The sequence below is a fragment of the Chionomys nivalis genome, chromosome 11 (genome assembly GCF_950005125.1).
Source record: "Chionomys nivalis chromosome 11, mChiNiv1.1, whole genome shotgun sequence".
Taxonomy (NCBI): Eukaryota; Metazoa; Chordata; class Mammalia; order Rodentia; family Cricetidae; genus Chionomys; species Chionomys nivalis.
In genome coordinates, this window is record NC_080096.1 from 7,294,749 (window position 1) to 7,312,402 (window position 17,654).

General features: G+C 45.5%; 1 protein-coding gene across 1 annotated transcript in view; it reads left to right on the forward strand.

Moving 5' to 3' along the window:
* The window catches only part of Pex14 (peroxisomal biogenesis factor 14), a 148,873-nt gene that overhangs the window by 54,610 nt on the left and 76,609 nt on the right, over window positions 1-17,654 (forward strand). The window contains exon 3 of the mRNA XM_057783457.1: window positions 9,036-9,120. Within this exon, the coding sequence (XP_057639440.1) occupies window positions 9,036-9,120 (85 nt within the window). The remainder of the gene's footprint in view (window positions 1-9,035; window positions 9,121-17,654) is intronic.

The window sequence follows — 17,654 nt, forward strand, 5'->3', positions numbered from 1 at the left end:
GGGGTCACAGGCCCCTCTGTGTTGGACACTTTGCATGGACTCTTACTTAGGAAGTTGTCTACAGACATGGGACTTGTGTTAGGGATCCTATTATTAGAATGTATGACCTGGCTGTGAACTTGTTTCATGTGGCTATGAGGCACATCTGATGTCTGCCACCTCTTACTGCTAGAGCTGGTTCCAGTGTGAGCCCACTCCTGTTCAGTGTCCAGGCCTGTATCTGATGAGGAGGGTGACCTCCCTCCCAGAGGAGCTGCTCATATCCCACCATTTGAGTAGTGCCTTTCCAGTCCCTGTCATTTTACCGTCAGTTTGAAAGTTCCCAAGCCTGCCAGCTTACTCTGTTATGAATCATGTTTCTGGAAGTCATACTTTTGCTTTTCCCCCTTGGGCCATGAACTTCTCTAGAGTAACAGCAGGAGCTAGGACCAGGTAGTCTTGTGTTAGCCATAGGTCTGCTTTTTGATGGAGCTAAAGGTGATCTTTAGCTACCCAAATCTGTCGTTTATAATTCTTGCTACCTTTAATTCATTATTCATTCATTCACTTAATATGTATGAGTGTTTTGCCTGCATGTTTATCTGTGTACCACTCGTGTTCCTGGTGCCTGCAGTTGTCAAAAGAGTGTTGGAACCCCTGGAGCTGGAGTTCAGACAGCTGTGAGCCACTCTGTGGGTGCTGGAAACTGAATCCTGGTCCTCTGGAATTGCAACAAGTGCTCTTAACTGCTTAGCTGTCTCTCCAGGTCCAGATTCTTGGGACTTTAGCTATTTATAGGCTGTGGCTGGTCCTTTTTTTTTTTTTTTCTGGTATTCACCTATTTGTTAACATTTAGTTTTTCCCTCATAGCTATCTGTCGGAGGTGCCAGGTAACGACTCCTCAAAAGGTGTTTTAGTTCATACAGACACTTCAACACATGCTGGAATCCATCCCAGCTTCTGGGAGACTGGAAGAAGAAGCTTGTGAATTCTGTGCTAGGCTACATAGCCAAACGAAACAAAACAAAAAACCAAAACCATTTTATTTTTGTGCCATGAGTGACGGTAGACAATGATAGCTGGCGCAGAGCAAGTCTCTTCCTTGCACTCAGGAGCCGCCTTGCTCTGGGATTACAAGGTGTCCAAGCCCTCTAGAGGGAGTGCTGTGCACACCACCTGGTAGTCACTTATTCTGTATCTAGCCCCAGGAATGACTTAATGCTTAAGGTTGCCACTCTCAGGGATACAACCTTTCTTTGTCCCCGTCATGATCATACACAGCTTGACTGTGCATGACAAGAGAGGAATTTGTCTGGTCCAGATTTCAGAAGTAGTAGGAGCTGAAGCAGTTCTCCATCTGCCAAGCGCCTGAGCTTCCGAGCTCTCTCTCCAAGTGGAGCAGTACAAATCAGAAAGAAAGAACCTAGGTACTGTCAGGAAGGTCCTAGGCACTGTATGCAACATATTTTTAGTGTTGGAGTCACCAGCCACCGTCACTGTGTGAGCTCATGGTTCTAAGGAGCATCTTGGACACTGAGTCATTACATTCCTTTGGAGTGATTCAACTCAACAGCTTGACACCCCATTAATTTTACAACACCAAGCCTAGGTGTCTTCTGCTTCCTCTTCTAATAGTGCAGGGAGTTGTTAGAGGAATTAGAATTAGAAAAGCAGGGCACTGGGAGAGGGGCAGTCAAGGGGCTCTTGAGAAATGCTGTGCCGGGCTTTGAGCTCCCTGCTCTTCTTGGTGCTTCCCAGGACCAACTGGCACATAGACCTTTCATTTCTGTTCCTGCGTGCTAGCCAGCCGCACCTCCGGCTCGCAGCCAGCTCTTTGCCTTCTCTGCTGAGGTCACTGCTACCGTGATCCGTGTATAATGGCATTTCCCTCCTCTTGAGTGTGGAGGCTATTACAGTTTCTTCTCTAGACAGGACTTCAAACAATTTGCTGCCAGTTGGATTTCAAAGCCAAGGAAAAGGCAAATGTCATCCTTTTTTTCTCCCCTCTTTGGGTAACTGCTTTGTTGGCTGCATCACAAATTAGAGGGGTTGCTGTGGAAATTCAGGTGGGGATGCGTGGGGACAAGGCATTTAAATTTGCTTTTCTTTCCCCTAAAGAAGAAATTCCTTTTCCGTCTCAACCTTTCCTAAAAAGGAACTTTGATCTTCTCAGCCTAGAGGCTGGGGTTTTCATTTCCTCTATAGTGAGCTTGTGTATTTCGCTCCTGCACAACGCGCTCAGTGGCTCTCAGCATCCGCAGCCCTGCCTCCCAGCTGGCTCCGCTGTCCACACTGCTCCAGCTTCCTCTGTGCTGTAAGTTGGCCCAGAGTCCTCTGTTGAGCAGAAAACCTCTCCAAAGTCACTCTGTCCCTAAGACCACTGTTGCTGGGTACTAAGTAGTGTGTGGTGGTTTAAGGAGACTGAGGTCCCTGGAAGAACTGCTCCCATAAAACAACAAACAGTGTCGTTCCGGTGAGTCGCTCATGCAGTATTTTTAACTAGGGCCAAGAAAGAATGTAGACGACAGAGGTATTTCACTTTGAAAGGTGGTTTTTGCGCGTGTGAAGTTGCCACTTTTCATAGAGGCTTTTACTTCATATATCAGTGTTTTAAGAGAGACTAGGGTCAATAATGCATGCTTCAGAATTCCCTAAATACAGATTTACGCAATAGCCCCTTAAATATATTATGTTGTATCATGTCAACTCTTCTGGCTTCTATTAGAGGTATTTTTTTTCTTTAATGTAAAAAACAAAAGGACTAAGGAAAATAAAACAAAGGAAATTAGGGCTCACAAGCATAATTACTACAGGGCTGTAACCCACATCAACAATAGGAAGGACACAATGACCACAACCAGGAAATTCCAATTGAAAGAGAGACTACTTCTTCCTTTAACCCTTTGAGTACCAGAGAACTTGATCGTTCGTCCCTCCCTCGGTACTGGGCTAGCTAAGACAGCTCACTGTCTTCAGTTGGTGAACTTGAGGGTTTTGTGGACACTTTCCCTTCTCCATTCTCAAAGAAATATGAATTAAACATACTTGTGTGCACCCATGCTTGCATTCACACACTTGTGTCTCATTTGTAGATAAGTGGACTAAAAAGTACCTCTGCATTTGTAACCCTCAGAGAAGGGGAAAGAATATTTTTTAAAAAAACAACCCAAACCCTGTCACTGTCATCTGTTCATTTTTAATGAGCAATTTTTTAAATAAAAGAGGAAAATGAATAGGTGTTGAACCAGCCCGTGATATGTAAATGCCAACTAGTAATTACCTAAAACCTCAATTTTCATTCTGTTTCATCTTGCAAAACATTTCATTTTCCCTGAGTGGAAACACTTAATTTGGGCTGTGTGAGTTAGCCCAGCGGCCACCTCTGTCCTGCGCCTCCGCCGGCTCCGGCTAGGGGGCACTTTGGCTCTGTGCTTGGGTTCCTGACTACATGTCCACCTCAAGGTTATTCCCCTCTTGCCATTCCAGTGGTTTTGCTGTGAGTGTGCTGTGGCGCCCCTCCCCCTCCCCTAGTCTGGTTTCGGGGAGCCTGTTCCTCCTTGTCCTTGCAGCAAACCGTATTGAATTTTGGCTGACCGAGCCTTCCTCTGCATATTAACTTTCCCTCCTGTACCTGGCTGTGAGACCCTTAGCTTTCTGCACTGAATTTCACGCCCGGGTGAAAGCTTTCTGGAGGCTCCCTTTCTTCCTTTGAGCTTCCGATGTGCGATGTGCATTGCTTCTGTTTTTTGTTTGTCGATGCTGGTCTCCGTTCTGCCCTCGAAGTTCCCACACATTGCACACGTCCTCTCCGGTTCAGCATTCCCTTTCTTTTCACAGGCTCATAGACTTCTGCTTTGACTTAAGGATTGATCTTTTTGGATGTATTCCTGCAATGTCTTAGAATGTGGCTTGTGGTTGCCTATGCTTCCTTCCCTCCCTAGCCTGTGCCCTACCTAGAAAGAAAGTGCAGAATTAAGAAAGAGCTTGGCACTGAACTGTAGATCAGAGAGGAATCTGGGTGCAGAAACCAGAATTATGTTGTCCTAGGACCCTGGATCTGAGTGTGCTCTGCCTGGAATCTCCAGGCACACAGCCTCTTTAGTGAGATATATGGCTTCATAATTAGCCCGTTGCATTTTTTCACGAGTGCTAGCATCAGCGTTCTACGATGTGTTTCTCTGATTAACAGCTGCTTTGCAACTTTCCTTGTGCCACCGATGACCATATTTGTCAAGGAACTCCTGACAGAGTACTGATTTCTTACTAAAACGCAGCATTTCTGCTTCACGAGGACTCTTTCCTCAGCATTGCGTGGTTTTTAAAGTCAGCCCTTGTTAAAACTCAAGCTGGCTTTGGTCTAGCGCCTGTTAACAGGATTCTGGGTGTCTGTTTGAGAGCTGGAGGGGGAGCCTCTCCCAGGCAATTTAATCTGGTGAGCAGTGTGGGAGCGATGGGCACTGCAGGGGGTTTCAGGCCTGTGTGCTGGCCACTTCCCCTGCCCTCTAGGTGCTTTCTCCCTGGGTTAAAAAGGACTTGGCTTTGGTTGTTAAAGTCATTAATTTTTGAATATTTTTAATATTTTAAACTGGCTAATGAATGCTCTCATTTTAGGAGATAGATGTGTACATAGTACACAGGTATGCTAGAAATTGGTAACTTTCCAAATAAGTGTCACCAGAGACAGTACATCAGGGTTTGCATGTCAGGTGCAAAGTGCCTACGCCTCCCTGAAACCCAAGGTTTTATTTTCCCGTTCCCCTCAAGCAGAAGACCGTGTGTGCTCTGAAGATCACAGTGTGTAGCTCTTTTGTAGGAGAATGGCAAACACATAGAAAGTGGCTCTTCAGTGAAGACTGTCAGGACCCTGGGCTCTTCCTTGCAGGCCTACTTACTCTGTGTGTTTAGCATCCAGTGCCAGATCACCCGGAATCACCGTGCTCCGTTCACTATGCAGTTACAGAGCCTGGGCTCCCATGCCGGTCTTGCTCAGTTGACCAGTTATCCTGAATCCAAAGGTATTTTATAGTCTGTACCCCCCTCTCCACTTCCTCATCAAGTAATTGTCAGGAACTCCAATGTAATCACTGTTTCAAGATTGCAGAGAAGAGAATTTTGTCTTCTTCAGTTTTTTCCTGTAGCTTTAGAGAGATAAGCAGTGAGATTACAAACTTCCCTAAAATCGTGGAGTTGGTAGTTGGCAGAGTCATTCTGTTTTGCTTGTTGGGACAATTGGGGGAAACTTTGCTTCTGTTTTTTTTTTTTTTTTTTCCCTTGAGTTCATCCTTAATGTTTTAAACTCAAACTAGCTTACTGCTAATTCAGGGGACACTCATTGAGAACTCAGTCTAAGGTGAGGCGTGGCCTCCACATCAGGTGGCTCAACAGTGGCAGTGGCGTCAGGAGCTTTGTGGCTCGCTGCACTCCCGCAACATGTGCAATCAAGTTCCCGGCGCCGTTTTACATCTTTGATATTGAGACGGAAGATTTGGCCTGAATTTATGTGATTTAGGTGGGCACAAATATAATCCACGAAGAGTTACATTCATCTTCTAATTAGAAAATCAAATGATAATACAGGATAGGCCACAGGAACCCCATCATTGAATCCAACAAAAACGTGTTGGGTGTTGGACCTTTGCAGAGGGAGAAGCCAGTTGAGTTGTTTCATGAAGTTAATGAAAAGTGTCCAACAATAGGCTGGTGAAAGGCCCACACTGAGCAGTTAATTTGGTGGGCAAAGGTCTTTGCGTAATGGGTAAGGAGTTTTTGGAATTCTTTCACCATCAATGCTTGAATCATAGGGTTATAAAATTTTAGGTTGGACAAGTCCTTTACCCGTTCAGTGTGCTAGTGTCTGTGGGGAGGAAGGAGAAGAGGGAAGAGCGGCTGAAGGGATAGTCAGTGAGAGGAGAGAGGTTCTCATGTGCTCACTCTTACACGCAGCCGCGTATCTGGGCATCTTTCTTATTCAGCACATTATGTTGAGGCTATTAGTTTGGGTGCTTTATATTTTGTATCTAGCGTAGTGATATGGATGCTGTTAAATATGTGATTTGCCTGTCGCCTGCATTTTCAGACAAAGACCAAGGGGAACATAAACAAGCCTCAAAAACACTTTATGTAGGTGTTTGGCAGTATTATTTTATATGACTTGAAATTAGTGAGTGGAAACTTTAAAAGAAATTGTTCATATTTTTGCAAGTTTGAAGTGTGCCGGGACTTTGTCAAATTCCCGTTAAAATAAATACGTCAATTTCATCTCCCTTCCAAATTCATTTATCTTGCTTTTTTAAAAGGTGTTTTCTACTTTACCTGATGTTTAAATTGGATTCACTCGTTTATGCTGTTCTTTGCTATATCCCCCACGTTTTTCTTAAATGAATTACTAATGACAGAGCACTCCATCATTCCCTCTCTGCAGCCACTTTAAGGAAAGCATGGTGATCTAAACCTTTTAACCTATTAAAGATGATTTTTCCCAATTGAATCAGACCCACCACAGGTGTAATAACTAATCATTTAAACTACACCTGCTATTATGTATTTTTAAGCCATTATGCGTGTTGGATAGATGATAATTCATGTTTATTGCATTGTCCGATGGATCCGTTTTGCCTACACTAGGCTGATTAATGTATTTAAAGAAATAAGAGATGCAATTTTAAAAAAAAAAATTGATGGAATGCGCCAAGCACTGCTTTGAGTGCACCATTAAACCCATCAGAACTTTGCTCTCTGACCAGAAATGCATATACCAAGGACTGTATTAAAAGAGCCAGGTGAAGCCTGGGCATTTTAGTGGTGTGGTTCTGTCTTCTTTCTCTGTCATGGGGAATTTTGGAAGGATGCAGAAGGCTTTCTCTTTGTATGGGTGAATGATAGGAGCGGTGTGCTTCCCATCTGCCCAAGACCTGTTCATCCACATCTCCTGTGACACCTGGTACCCATAGCACAGCCGCAGAGGCTGCCGCATGATACCAGCACTGTCAGTTTCTAACATGTAGAAGGTGTATGATTTTCTCAGGTGAACATGATTATACCTGAGCCATGTAAGCGGTGCAGATTGGTGTTGACCCTAGAGGGCCTGTGACGGGTACCTATCCCTTCTCTCTCTGGAGCATAGCATTCCCCCACCCCCACCCAAATTTCCTCTTTTCCCTTCCTCTCTTTCCACCCCTTCTCCTGTGTCTCCTTTGGACTCCCATCTCTTTTGCACATTCCCTTTTTTCTTCTTTTCCTGTTTCTCCTTTCTGTCCTTCCTCTGTGCCCTCCCTCCCCAGTCTCTTCATCATAATTTTGTAGAGGTTTGTTAGATTTTTTTTTTCTAGTGTAAGCTGAGGTGATCTAGTTGAGAGGTAAGTGTCAGTTTTGGGGTTCCCACACTGAATCTTCCTTAGCCTAGAACTGTGGTTGTCCTGCAGTTTACGATAGTGGACAGAGGGATCATCACCCACAAGGAGTTGGGCTTGGCTCTTGAGCTTAGTAGTATGTCTGGAGTGACAGGTCCAGCTCCAGAGGGTCGGGATGCTGAACCTGACCTTTAAGGAGGAGCCCAGGGTAAGTCTCCCACTGAAGGTATATGATTTCATACACCGAGGTATCAAATTCTTCTAGAGGAGAATGAGTTGTCTCTCTGGCTTTCCTCCTCTTTTCCTTTTTCTTCCTGATCTGCCTTCGTTTCTTTTGTTCCTGAGGACTCTGGTCTCAGGAGGTGATGTGCATGCAGCCTGGGCGGCACGCACGGGCACAGCACTTGCTGTTTGCATGTTGGCTCAGTTGTCCTCAGTTTAGGATTACAGAAACCTCCTTACTTTTGGCCCCCGAGAAGTGAACGGCATTAGCCTTACCATAACAGGAGGTCATGTTTTTCTTCTGGTTTTGATGAGGTGAATAGTACCAGTTATTCTAAATAGCCCCCTCTCCTACAGGAGCAGCTTGGCATTTTCTGCCCTGTAGGGCCATGTTTGCTGTGAATAGCAGTCAGGCAGGATAAGCACATGCCTTGTGTGTGCTAAGGGTGGGGTTGAAGCCTCTTCTATCCACACTCGACTTATTTGTAGGTAGAAAGATTTTTATCACATCCTGTTCGTACCAGAGGGAGGGAGACAGTCTGTCAGCTTATTTGCTTGCAGCCAGGGAATCCCAAATTTTGCCCTTTGAAGGATCACCAGAATTCAGCCTCACCGCAATGGTGGGCCAGTGTGGCCAGCTGCATGTGCCTTCTTTACAAACCCTTCAGCTCGAGTACTTTGCCAGATACTAGATAGGGAGCACGTCTCTTCCTTGCCATTTCTTACTGTGTAGTTGGGGAGGCAGCCTGAGCATGAGAAGACAGTATAATTATGTCTTCAATTATATGGTACACACTACAGCACTGAGGAATTAAAGAGAGAATGGGAAGATTGGAAAGGCCTTCCTGATTTGGGGAAAGCTCTGAGGAGTCAGAGCAGGCTGTATGAGGGTCCTCTGTGAGTGTATGCCTGCGTGCGTGCATGTGTGCGCACATATAGACAGGTAGAGATAGCAAAGAGAAGCCTCCTAGAACGAGGGTGTGCATGGCGCAAGGATAGTAACTGACTGAGTGTGACTGAAGCAGCAGCTTGAAGCAGGAAGACAGGAAAAGTTTGTGCAGGTCAGAAAAGCTAAACCAAGGAGGTGCGACTTGTTCCTCTCAGAAACAGCCAGCCAGTGAAGACAGACACCTAGTCTTCTGTTTTTTGTTTTTTGTTTTTGTTTTGTTTTGTTTTGTTTTTGTTTTTCAAGACAGGGTTTCTCTGTGGTTTTGGAGCCTGTCCTGGAACTAGCTCTTGTAGACCAGGCTGGTCTCGAACTCACAGAGATCCGCCTGCCTCTACCTCCCAAGTGCTGGGATTAAAGGCGTGCACCACCACCGCCCGGCATTCTTCTGTTTAGGTGGGTTTCTAGTTGAAGAAGTAGCTTGCTGTGTATTTGATCCCAGCAGTATCCTTTTGTCTGTGGCTCTTGGAACTCAAGATTTCTGGCCTTGAAATTCAGATTACTGAAGTTTACTCTCTCTGTTTTATCTCCCCCACCAGATTGCCACAGCAGTGAAGTTCCTACAGAATTCTCGGGTCCGGCAGAGTTCACTTGCAACCAGGAGAGCATTTCTTAAGAAGAAAGGTACAGGTTTTCTTGCAGTGTAGGGTGGCCTGTAGAAAGGGGCTGGGGCTGGGGCAGGTGGAAATGATAGCTAGAGACAGGTGCTGAATGCTTCTAGGATCGGCCGTGGCTGTCCATGTTTGCTGGTGGGACGTAGGGGGGAGGTGACCTCCCCTCAGTGGAGTGTACATTTCTTTATTCACAGTGGAGCACAGAAGTGACAGGATTTGAATAATTAAGCAGCATATCTGAGGCCAAGAGCATCAGGGTACAGTCAGCACTCAGTAGAAGAGTAGTCCATTGACTAAAACTGGGGGACTCCTGCTTTCTGGTCAGTCCGTTAGTGACCTGACTACAAAATGACCTGCCTGGCCTAGGAGAAGCCAGCTGCCCCAGTAAAAAATCACAGACAAGGCAAACAAGATGAATAAACACAGTCAGAATAAGGTCAAGCCTGGGGTCAGTCTGATTTCCAGATTGAAGTGGTAAATTGCTGATATTTTGCTGTTTCTGTAGGCTGGGATAAAATGGATCCTGACAAGTTCTGTATTGTTGAAGCAGATACAATCTATTCTGGTTTTCTTGGAGTTTAGGATATTTTTGGGTTTTTGTAAAGCAAAAACAACCATCTAACCAAAAAAGAAGGTAGGCTTTTGTTCTTAGGATGCTTACTTTTTTAGAGATCTAGGAAGCTCCTTAAAGAGCCTTACATGGCACCGAGGGGGTGTTTCTTCACCCCAAAAGTATTTTTCCTCTAAAAGCTAGAATACGGACCTCAAAATTTTGGTGATTTTTGTCTTTTATTTTTATTTTTTAACTGGAATGGATGATGGGATGTTTTCATAACATTTCTAAACACCCCTGTGGTGTCCCACTGAAAGGACACAACAGTGCTCTACCCACTGACTCACAGGGCCTGGACACAGTAGCCCAAACATTGCACCTACAGCAGCTGCTTAGCAGCAGACCCAAGGCAGGGTTCCCATGAAGGAGGTGCATGCTTGCTGGCTGCATGGTACTCACCCCCATCATTAGGAGATTATTAAAATTTGGAGTGTGTTGGCTGGCCTCTCCACTCCGCAAGCATCATGCCATAAAAGAGATTTTCCTTGAAATATGTGTACCTATGGGGAGTAATTAATCATAAAGGCTTGGGGATTTCAGCTCTCTCATCAAAGCATTGAAGCAGGGGAAAGCTGAGCCTAAAAGCTGAGCTGATTACCCGGGGTAACCTGAGACAAAATCTATGGTTGCCGAGAGATCCTTAGCCCAGTACATTGTGCAGTATTATAACTGTCTGATCTTCTCCTCCATCGACAATGACCAGTTAGTCCTCATTCTCTCTCAAACGCAGCTGGGTTAGAATTTCATTTGCAGAAGGTATTTAGAGCAATTTAGAGACAAATGTCTCTGGTGTTTGCTCGGCACTTCCCCACCGCAGGCTTTGCTGAGCAGTTTTAGTATCAGGAGCTCCATCTAATCTGTTTAATTTTAATAAATCCCTGACTGGGAGAGGGAGAGGAGTGAGAGGAAAACTCTGGACCGAATAATACTTCTTTTGAGTCACTTGGCTCATAACCACTGTAGAGGGGGAGCTGATTTATGCAATTATTATTTGTTGTTCTTCACAAAAAAGAAAAAAGGAAAAAGAGAGAGAGAGAAAAAAAAAGAACATCCAGCTGATTGATTAATCAGTTCACCAAGAGTCAGCATCCGCTCTCTGTCACACCCTGCTCACACCCTGGAAATTCTCTGAGGACAGAAAAGACAAGCCTGTCCTCACGTAACTTCTGTCCTAGCAGGGCCGGGGACGGGGCATGAACAAATGGAATAGCAAAGTCCATGGTGTGTCAGTGACAGGTGCCTGGGGAGGAAATAAAACAAGGACGGGGGTGGGGGCTGCGCAGCGGCAGGGCTGGAGGGGAGGTGACTCTAAAGGCTGTCAGCCGTCTCTGGGGGCCATGTGGCACAGAGCTGTGAGAGAGACAAGTATGTTGGTAGAGTGGACTCCTGGTTCAGGTTAGTCTTTAGAAATTTGGGTGTTGAGAACCCAAGGAGGCTACCCAGCCCTTCTTGTTCCTAAGAGAACCACACTGGTTCACCCTGTACTTAAGCCTGGAATCACTGAAGCTAATCACCCGTCTCCATTATCCTCTAAAATGTTCCTTCAGTCGGTAATTATCCATTTCCGAGGGGAATCCCAATAGGGTAAGTTTTGGCAGGACCTTTTCTGGGCAAAGAATTCCAAGGTTTGATTGGTATCTAGGGAAGAAAAGCCCCTTCGTGGATTTAAACTTCACTTTTTAAATTTCTGATATTCCTTGGGTCAGGCTTATTCAACCAGTGTGCTTGGGGCCGTCCCATGATGAGGATGGGCAAGGAGCATCTCCCGCGCCCCTCACAGTAGCTATGGGAGGAAGGGGAAGAAGTGAGGCCTTGGCACCTTACTGTAGGTCTTTTTCCTGCAGGGCTGTGGCAGGGAGGCTTGAGGAGCTGGCTTTGGGAGAGCTCTCAACTTCTGGAGCCTTGGCTTTTCCTAGCGATGTCACTTCGGGGAATTGCAGTGAAGCACTGACTTGAATTATAATCTGACTTTCTTCTTTTTTTTTTCTTAATAAACATCTCTTTCCTGAAAAAGCAAATCCAATTTTGTTTTTCTTTTAATATTATTTAATATTTAATATAGAAATTGAGGTCCCTGTAGTACATGTCAGTTCAGCGGAAAATGAGGGTTACTTTAGGCGCATCAGCCTGAGTTTGTTTTATTGTGAAACCACAGCCCTGGGCAGGGGCTGCATTGTGCCTCTGTTACCGACAGGTTAAGTGTTGAGCTCTCTGATGGGGGCTGGGGAATGGGCTGAAGTGGGAGAGCATTGGTCTGCAAGGGTCTGTCTTCTTTGGCTTGTTGTTGTTTGTTTTGTGATCTTTTTTAGATGCTTTAAAGCTGGATATAGAGTCATTAATGAGAAACATGAATTTATTAGAATCATTTATCATTTTCTTTGAAGTTTGTATTGCCATTTTATGTAATTTACAGCAATTCTTCCTATTATCAGGATTTTTTTTTCGATGGAGGAGAAAGGCAGCTGTTCACCTTCAGAATATTAGAATGAATGTTTTTGTATTGTGTCCAACTTCTTGACTGAGCAGATGACACAGCCATGGTAGAGTCAGCCACACAGGATAGTAGTTGGACTATGTGGGGTTTAAGCCCTCATAGAGCTGGTCTATATAGAGATACTTTTCTTACCGAGCAAGCAGTGGGCCTCTCAGCAGGCTGCAGCCCAGGAGGCAGAGTAGCCTGGAAACAGTGGTAGCAACAGTCCAGAGAGTTAGAGGCTTGGAGAGCATTGTCCATGGGCTGCTGTCGATTCGATACCACAAAATGTAGGATAAGGCAAGTCACTTCCCAGCATGCTCTGCAGGCTGAGTACAGGTTGGGCAAACGAGATGCCTGTGCCTGGGAGGCTAAGGAGGATGAGGTGGAGGAGGGGAGAGAGTTGTCAGCCGCTGCCCTAATGGAGCTCTCAAAGCCAGCCTAGGCTTTTCGGCATAACCCTTTGGAGTCTGGAGGGTGGTGCCTGCTCAAGTGTGCAAGCTAAGGACTTCTTTCTCACCTGTCCATGACTTTCTTCTCCTTAAAGGCAGAACAGACGCTACCTCCTTGTGGAAATGAACTTGGAGAAGAAAGAATTCTGGTGGGCTCAACCTTGGTGATGGGGTAGAGGTGAAGGGCTTCTCTCCCTGGAGTCCTTTAAGGGGGGAGTAAATTCTTGCACAGATTTCAATTTAACTCTCTTTTATTACTTTTCTTTTTTATCATTTACGTCCATTTCATGAGGTAGTTTGCATGTCCTTGAATGGAATCTCGTTACCATGAAAGCTTTTTTAGCATTGATTTCATAACAGTCTTAATTTAATAGCTCCGTCATTACTGAGAAGCTCTGGGAGTGGGCCCGGCTTTCCAGGTCGCTGACCTTTTAATTACAAACCTTGTTCTGATGGCCAGGTTATCGACTGGACAGCTCCCAGCTTGTGCCCCAGGATGAAGACAAAAATAACTGCTTCCTCCCCCATCTGTAGGAAAAAAAGTAACCTCTTGTATTTCTAAAATTAATTTTCTCCTTCAGCTTTACTTTATAATGAATTCTTTAATATGTCTTAGTGAAAGCAGAAGTGTTTTTATAGAGCTTTTGTTCCTGGAGCTGGGGTCCAGCAGATAGCTTAGGGGCAGGGGGTGGACATCTTGCCAGCACCATCCCTTGCTTGACTGCGGCTGAGCTGGAAGCAGCAGTGTTGGTCCCGTGAGGGGCCGTCTGGCCCTTAAGAGTCTTTGTCCAAGAGACACGGATTATGGCACCAAGATTTAGATTCATTCCAGTATTTGTTGGAGTATTTGAACCTGGTACAGCACAGACATTTTAAAAGCAATTCCTGTGGAGTCACTCCTTCCTTCCTTCCTTCCTTCCTTCCTTCCTTCCTTCCTTCCTTCCTTCCTTCCTTCCTCCCTCCCTCCCTCCCTCCCTCCCTCCCTCCCTCCCTCCCTCCCTCCCTTCTCTCTTCCCTCCCTCCCTCTCCTCCTTCCTTTCCCTCTTTCCCTCCTTGATTTTGTACTGGGGATCAGATCAGGGACCTTTGGCATCCTAGGCAAGTGCTTTGCCACTGAGCCCCAGTGAGTGTTTTGTTCTTGCGGTTGTTACCTCAGATGAGTGGGGGAACAATTCCCCCTAACTGATGAGCTCTGCAGTCACAGACTTGATATGAACAGGTTGGACTAGGTTTTCTGTCACAGACTGATAATGATGGACAAAAACAGGACAGTGGACATTGGAACAGCAATCCCAGTTTGCCCTGCCTCTCTGGTTCCCACTAAATTTCCTGTGTAGTGATAGCCCCTCCACCCTGGGCAAACAGTAAAAACTCTCCCTGGGAGTGTGGGGCAGTGAGAAAAACAAAGAGCTGGAGGAGGCAGCTCACCATGGCCCACAAAGTCAGCTTGCTGGGGATGGCACATTTCTCCCTCCTCCTGCTCTTCTTACCCTGGGCCCTGCTCCGCATGGGGCTGTTGCACTAAGCTGCAGGTGAGTGAGGAGCCGGCAGGCAGACCAGGACTGTGTGGCACCGTGTGCTTGTTCCTGAGGATGATTGAGCATCTCCATCCATCTGTTGTGCATGGACTCTCTTTCCTCCCTGCCAGTCTTGCATCTGCATATCCGTCACCTGCTGCTCTGGACCAGCCTATTCATCATGCTGACTGGTTTCTCCCCATCAATTTTCCTACACCCCTTGTTATCCAAACTTGTCTTGAACTCTGAAGATTTTTCTCAGCATCTAGGAGAGGCCTATAGCGGCTGAGCACTTTAGTGCTGAGAACAGCCATGGTGTGCTGTCCCATTAGGGGGGCCAATAGCATTCACTGCCCCAGAAGCAGAGCTGTGTGGTTTCCTATACAGAGGCTCTTATGTGGGGTGCTTTTGAGGATTTGCCCAGATACTCTCGTAAGAGGAGGAGGGTTCTTCCATAAACTCTGTGCCTACACTGTTCTGCGAAGACAGCGTGACCGCATCGACACTGTCACATACCTTGTGTTACTCAAATAAGAAAACTATTGTTTTTTGTTTTTTTGAGACAGGGTTTTTCTATGTAGCTCTGGCTGTCCTGAACTCACTCCGTAGACCAAGCTGTACTCAAACTCATAGAGATCTGCCCGCCTCTGCCTCCTGAGTTTTTTTTTTTCTTCTTCTTCTTCTTGGAATATTGAAAATTTAGTCAGAGGTTGACAAAATGGCTCTGAGTAAAGATGCTTGCTCTGTAGGCCTGGTGACCTGAATTTAATCCCTGGAACCCATGCAGAGGTAGGGGGAGAGAGCAGACTCCACAAAGCTGTCCTCTGCCCTGCTTCCCTCCTGGAGAGTGCTGGAGTCTGGCATGCCCAGAGGCAACCCAGCCTGAGAGAAAGAGCCTTAACATCTCTGCTGGCCAGCCACACAACCATCTGACTTGTGGCCTTCAGAAGCAGACAGACTGCTTTACTCTTTTCTTTGACTGCATGGTGTTCCATTGTGTATGCATCCTAACTTTTTTTTTTTTTTTAAATCAGCCCCAGGGTTGTAGTTTGGTCTTTTATTCTGTCTTTTGCTGTTTGAGACAATGCCATAGTGATTATTGTTGCTTAGGTGTTGTTGACCATGTGTGAGTTTGCGCACTTGCTGAAAACAAGAAGAGTTCTACATGTGATAAGCAGGCTAACAGGATATTTTTCTTGCTTAAAATTTTGAAGTTTTTTTCTATTTCTACTTCCCATGTAGATCTATGTAAGTAGAAAAACACAAGATCTGAGTAAATTGGAAGCTTGGGGACCTTGGGGGAGGGCTAGAGGGGAGGGTAGCAGATAAAAATGTAGAGTGCAATAAAAATCAATAATAAAAAAATTCAAAGTTTTATAGGAAATTAGACAATGATTTTCTAGTAGAAATATGAACATATAACTGTACATAGAAATTATTATTATTTTAACAGGGTCTTACTGCATAGTAAGACTGGTCTAGAATTCTCTTTATAGCCCAGGCTAGCCTCACATTCATGATTCTCTTACCTCTACCAAGTGCTGGGATTGCAGGTAGGAGGGAGTCTCTCTACCTGGATTGAAGAAACTATGAAGAGAAAAAGGACAGTCTCACACATTGCTGTTACTGCTTCGCACGGGTTTGGATCCTGAGGGACATTTTGGTCTTGAATTACCTGAGTGATACTTTTCTGCTAGAAGAATCTCTTCATCCCTTGCTTTTTGAATAAACAGGCTCATAATTTTAATTAACTGACTAACCAGTTTATTTATTTCTTTGATATTGGTTTTATGTTGCCTAGGTTGGCTTTGAACTCCTGAGTAGCTGGAACTGCAAGTGTGTGCCACCACACCTGCCTCAGAAGTTTACGTCAGTCCAGGCACATGTTCAAATAAGTGGAGAGCTTCAGGGACTGGAAGGATAGGATCTGTTTGCAAGGGAAGTTTGTATGTTTTCTTTCTTTTGTTGTGATTGGATGTTTCATGGGACAGTGGCCCTTGGGATGCTCACCCTTAATTTGCCACCTACTGTTTACAGAGTGTTAGCATGCACCTGCTGCATTAGTAGATGCTAGCTAGGAGGAGGGGCTGAAAATCAGCAGTCAGGGCAGGGGAGGCCGGCGTGTAATGTTCACTCAGCTGAGCCCAAGGGCAGTTATCTCATCATATTCTCACTAGAACCCTCAGTACCTTGCCAGCCCTCAGCGACTGAAGATGGATACAAATGGCTGCAATTGTTCAGTCCCTTTTTTAAAAAGTTACAATTTATTTGTTCCAGTCTAATAATGCAGTTTCAGAACGTTGGCCTTCAGACATCTGATTAGAGTACATGCTGATTGATGTGTGTCCTTGGTTTTCAGATTTCTGTCTAGTTAGAACCCTCTTCCCAGGCACTGGGGTCATCAAAGCTTAATTTTGACTTGGATTGGAGGGAGGCCAGGGACTTAGATGAAGAACGGGCAGGACAACATTCAGATGGGACGCTCTTGCAAGGGTACAAACAGCTAGCAAGATTGGCCTGTGGAGACGTCAGGCAAGAAAAGAACTGGGGTTGATGGCCTAGGCAGTCAGGGCGAAGCCCCCTACTGTAAGAATGGACGGCAGTAATTCTTGGGCCAGTTGGAGGTTCACTCTAGGTTCTATACTTAAAGGGTGCCTGGCAGTTGCCCAAGCAGCTCCCAAAAGGCTCCTAAGTGCATTGAAAGTCAGCTGTGGAGGGTCTGGGCTGGGGTGGTGGCAGGGACATAAATGGCAGCTTGTTTTGTTTTGAGACAGAGCTTTGCTGTGTACCCAAGGCTGACCTTGAACTCCTGTTGCTCTTGCTTTAGCCTTCTAAGTACTGGGACTAGAGGCGAGCACTACAGCCTGTTTAGAATGTATTTGCAAATGGAATCATACAGTATAATCATTTTGAGGTTTACCCCTGCACTGTGTGTCAGTAGTTGTTTGGCTGTATTTGTTTACCTGTTCACTTTCTGGACATTTGGGTTGTTTCTGGTTTGGGGACACTAAAACTAAAACTGATACAAACATTTATGAGTAAGACTTCGGAGGCTTATATGATGCTGTTTGGGTAAGTACCTAGGGGTAGAATGACTAGATCGTGTCGTCAGAGTATATTTTCTCTGTGATTGTATGCACGAGAGGGAGGTATGTGTGCACGCGTGTTCATGTATGTGAGTACAGGTGTGAGCATGCCATGGTGTACATGTAGAGGTCAGAGGTCAACTTTGGGGCTTGGTCCTTGTCTTTCATCTTGTTTGAGAGAGGTCTCTTTGCCGTCGTTCGCCTCGGCGTCTGCCAGGCTAGCTAGTATTCAGGCTTTCCACAGATCCTCCTGTTCCCCTTCAGTCCCACTACAGGGCACTGGGATTACAGTCGAGTACCACCATCCTCGAAGTTGTGGAGATTTGAACTCAGGACCTCATGCCTAAGTTTGATGTCCCCCCCTTTTAAAAATTACATTTGAAGTATGTATGTGCCCTCACAT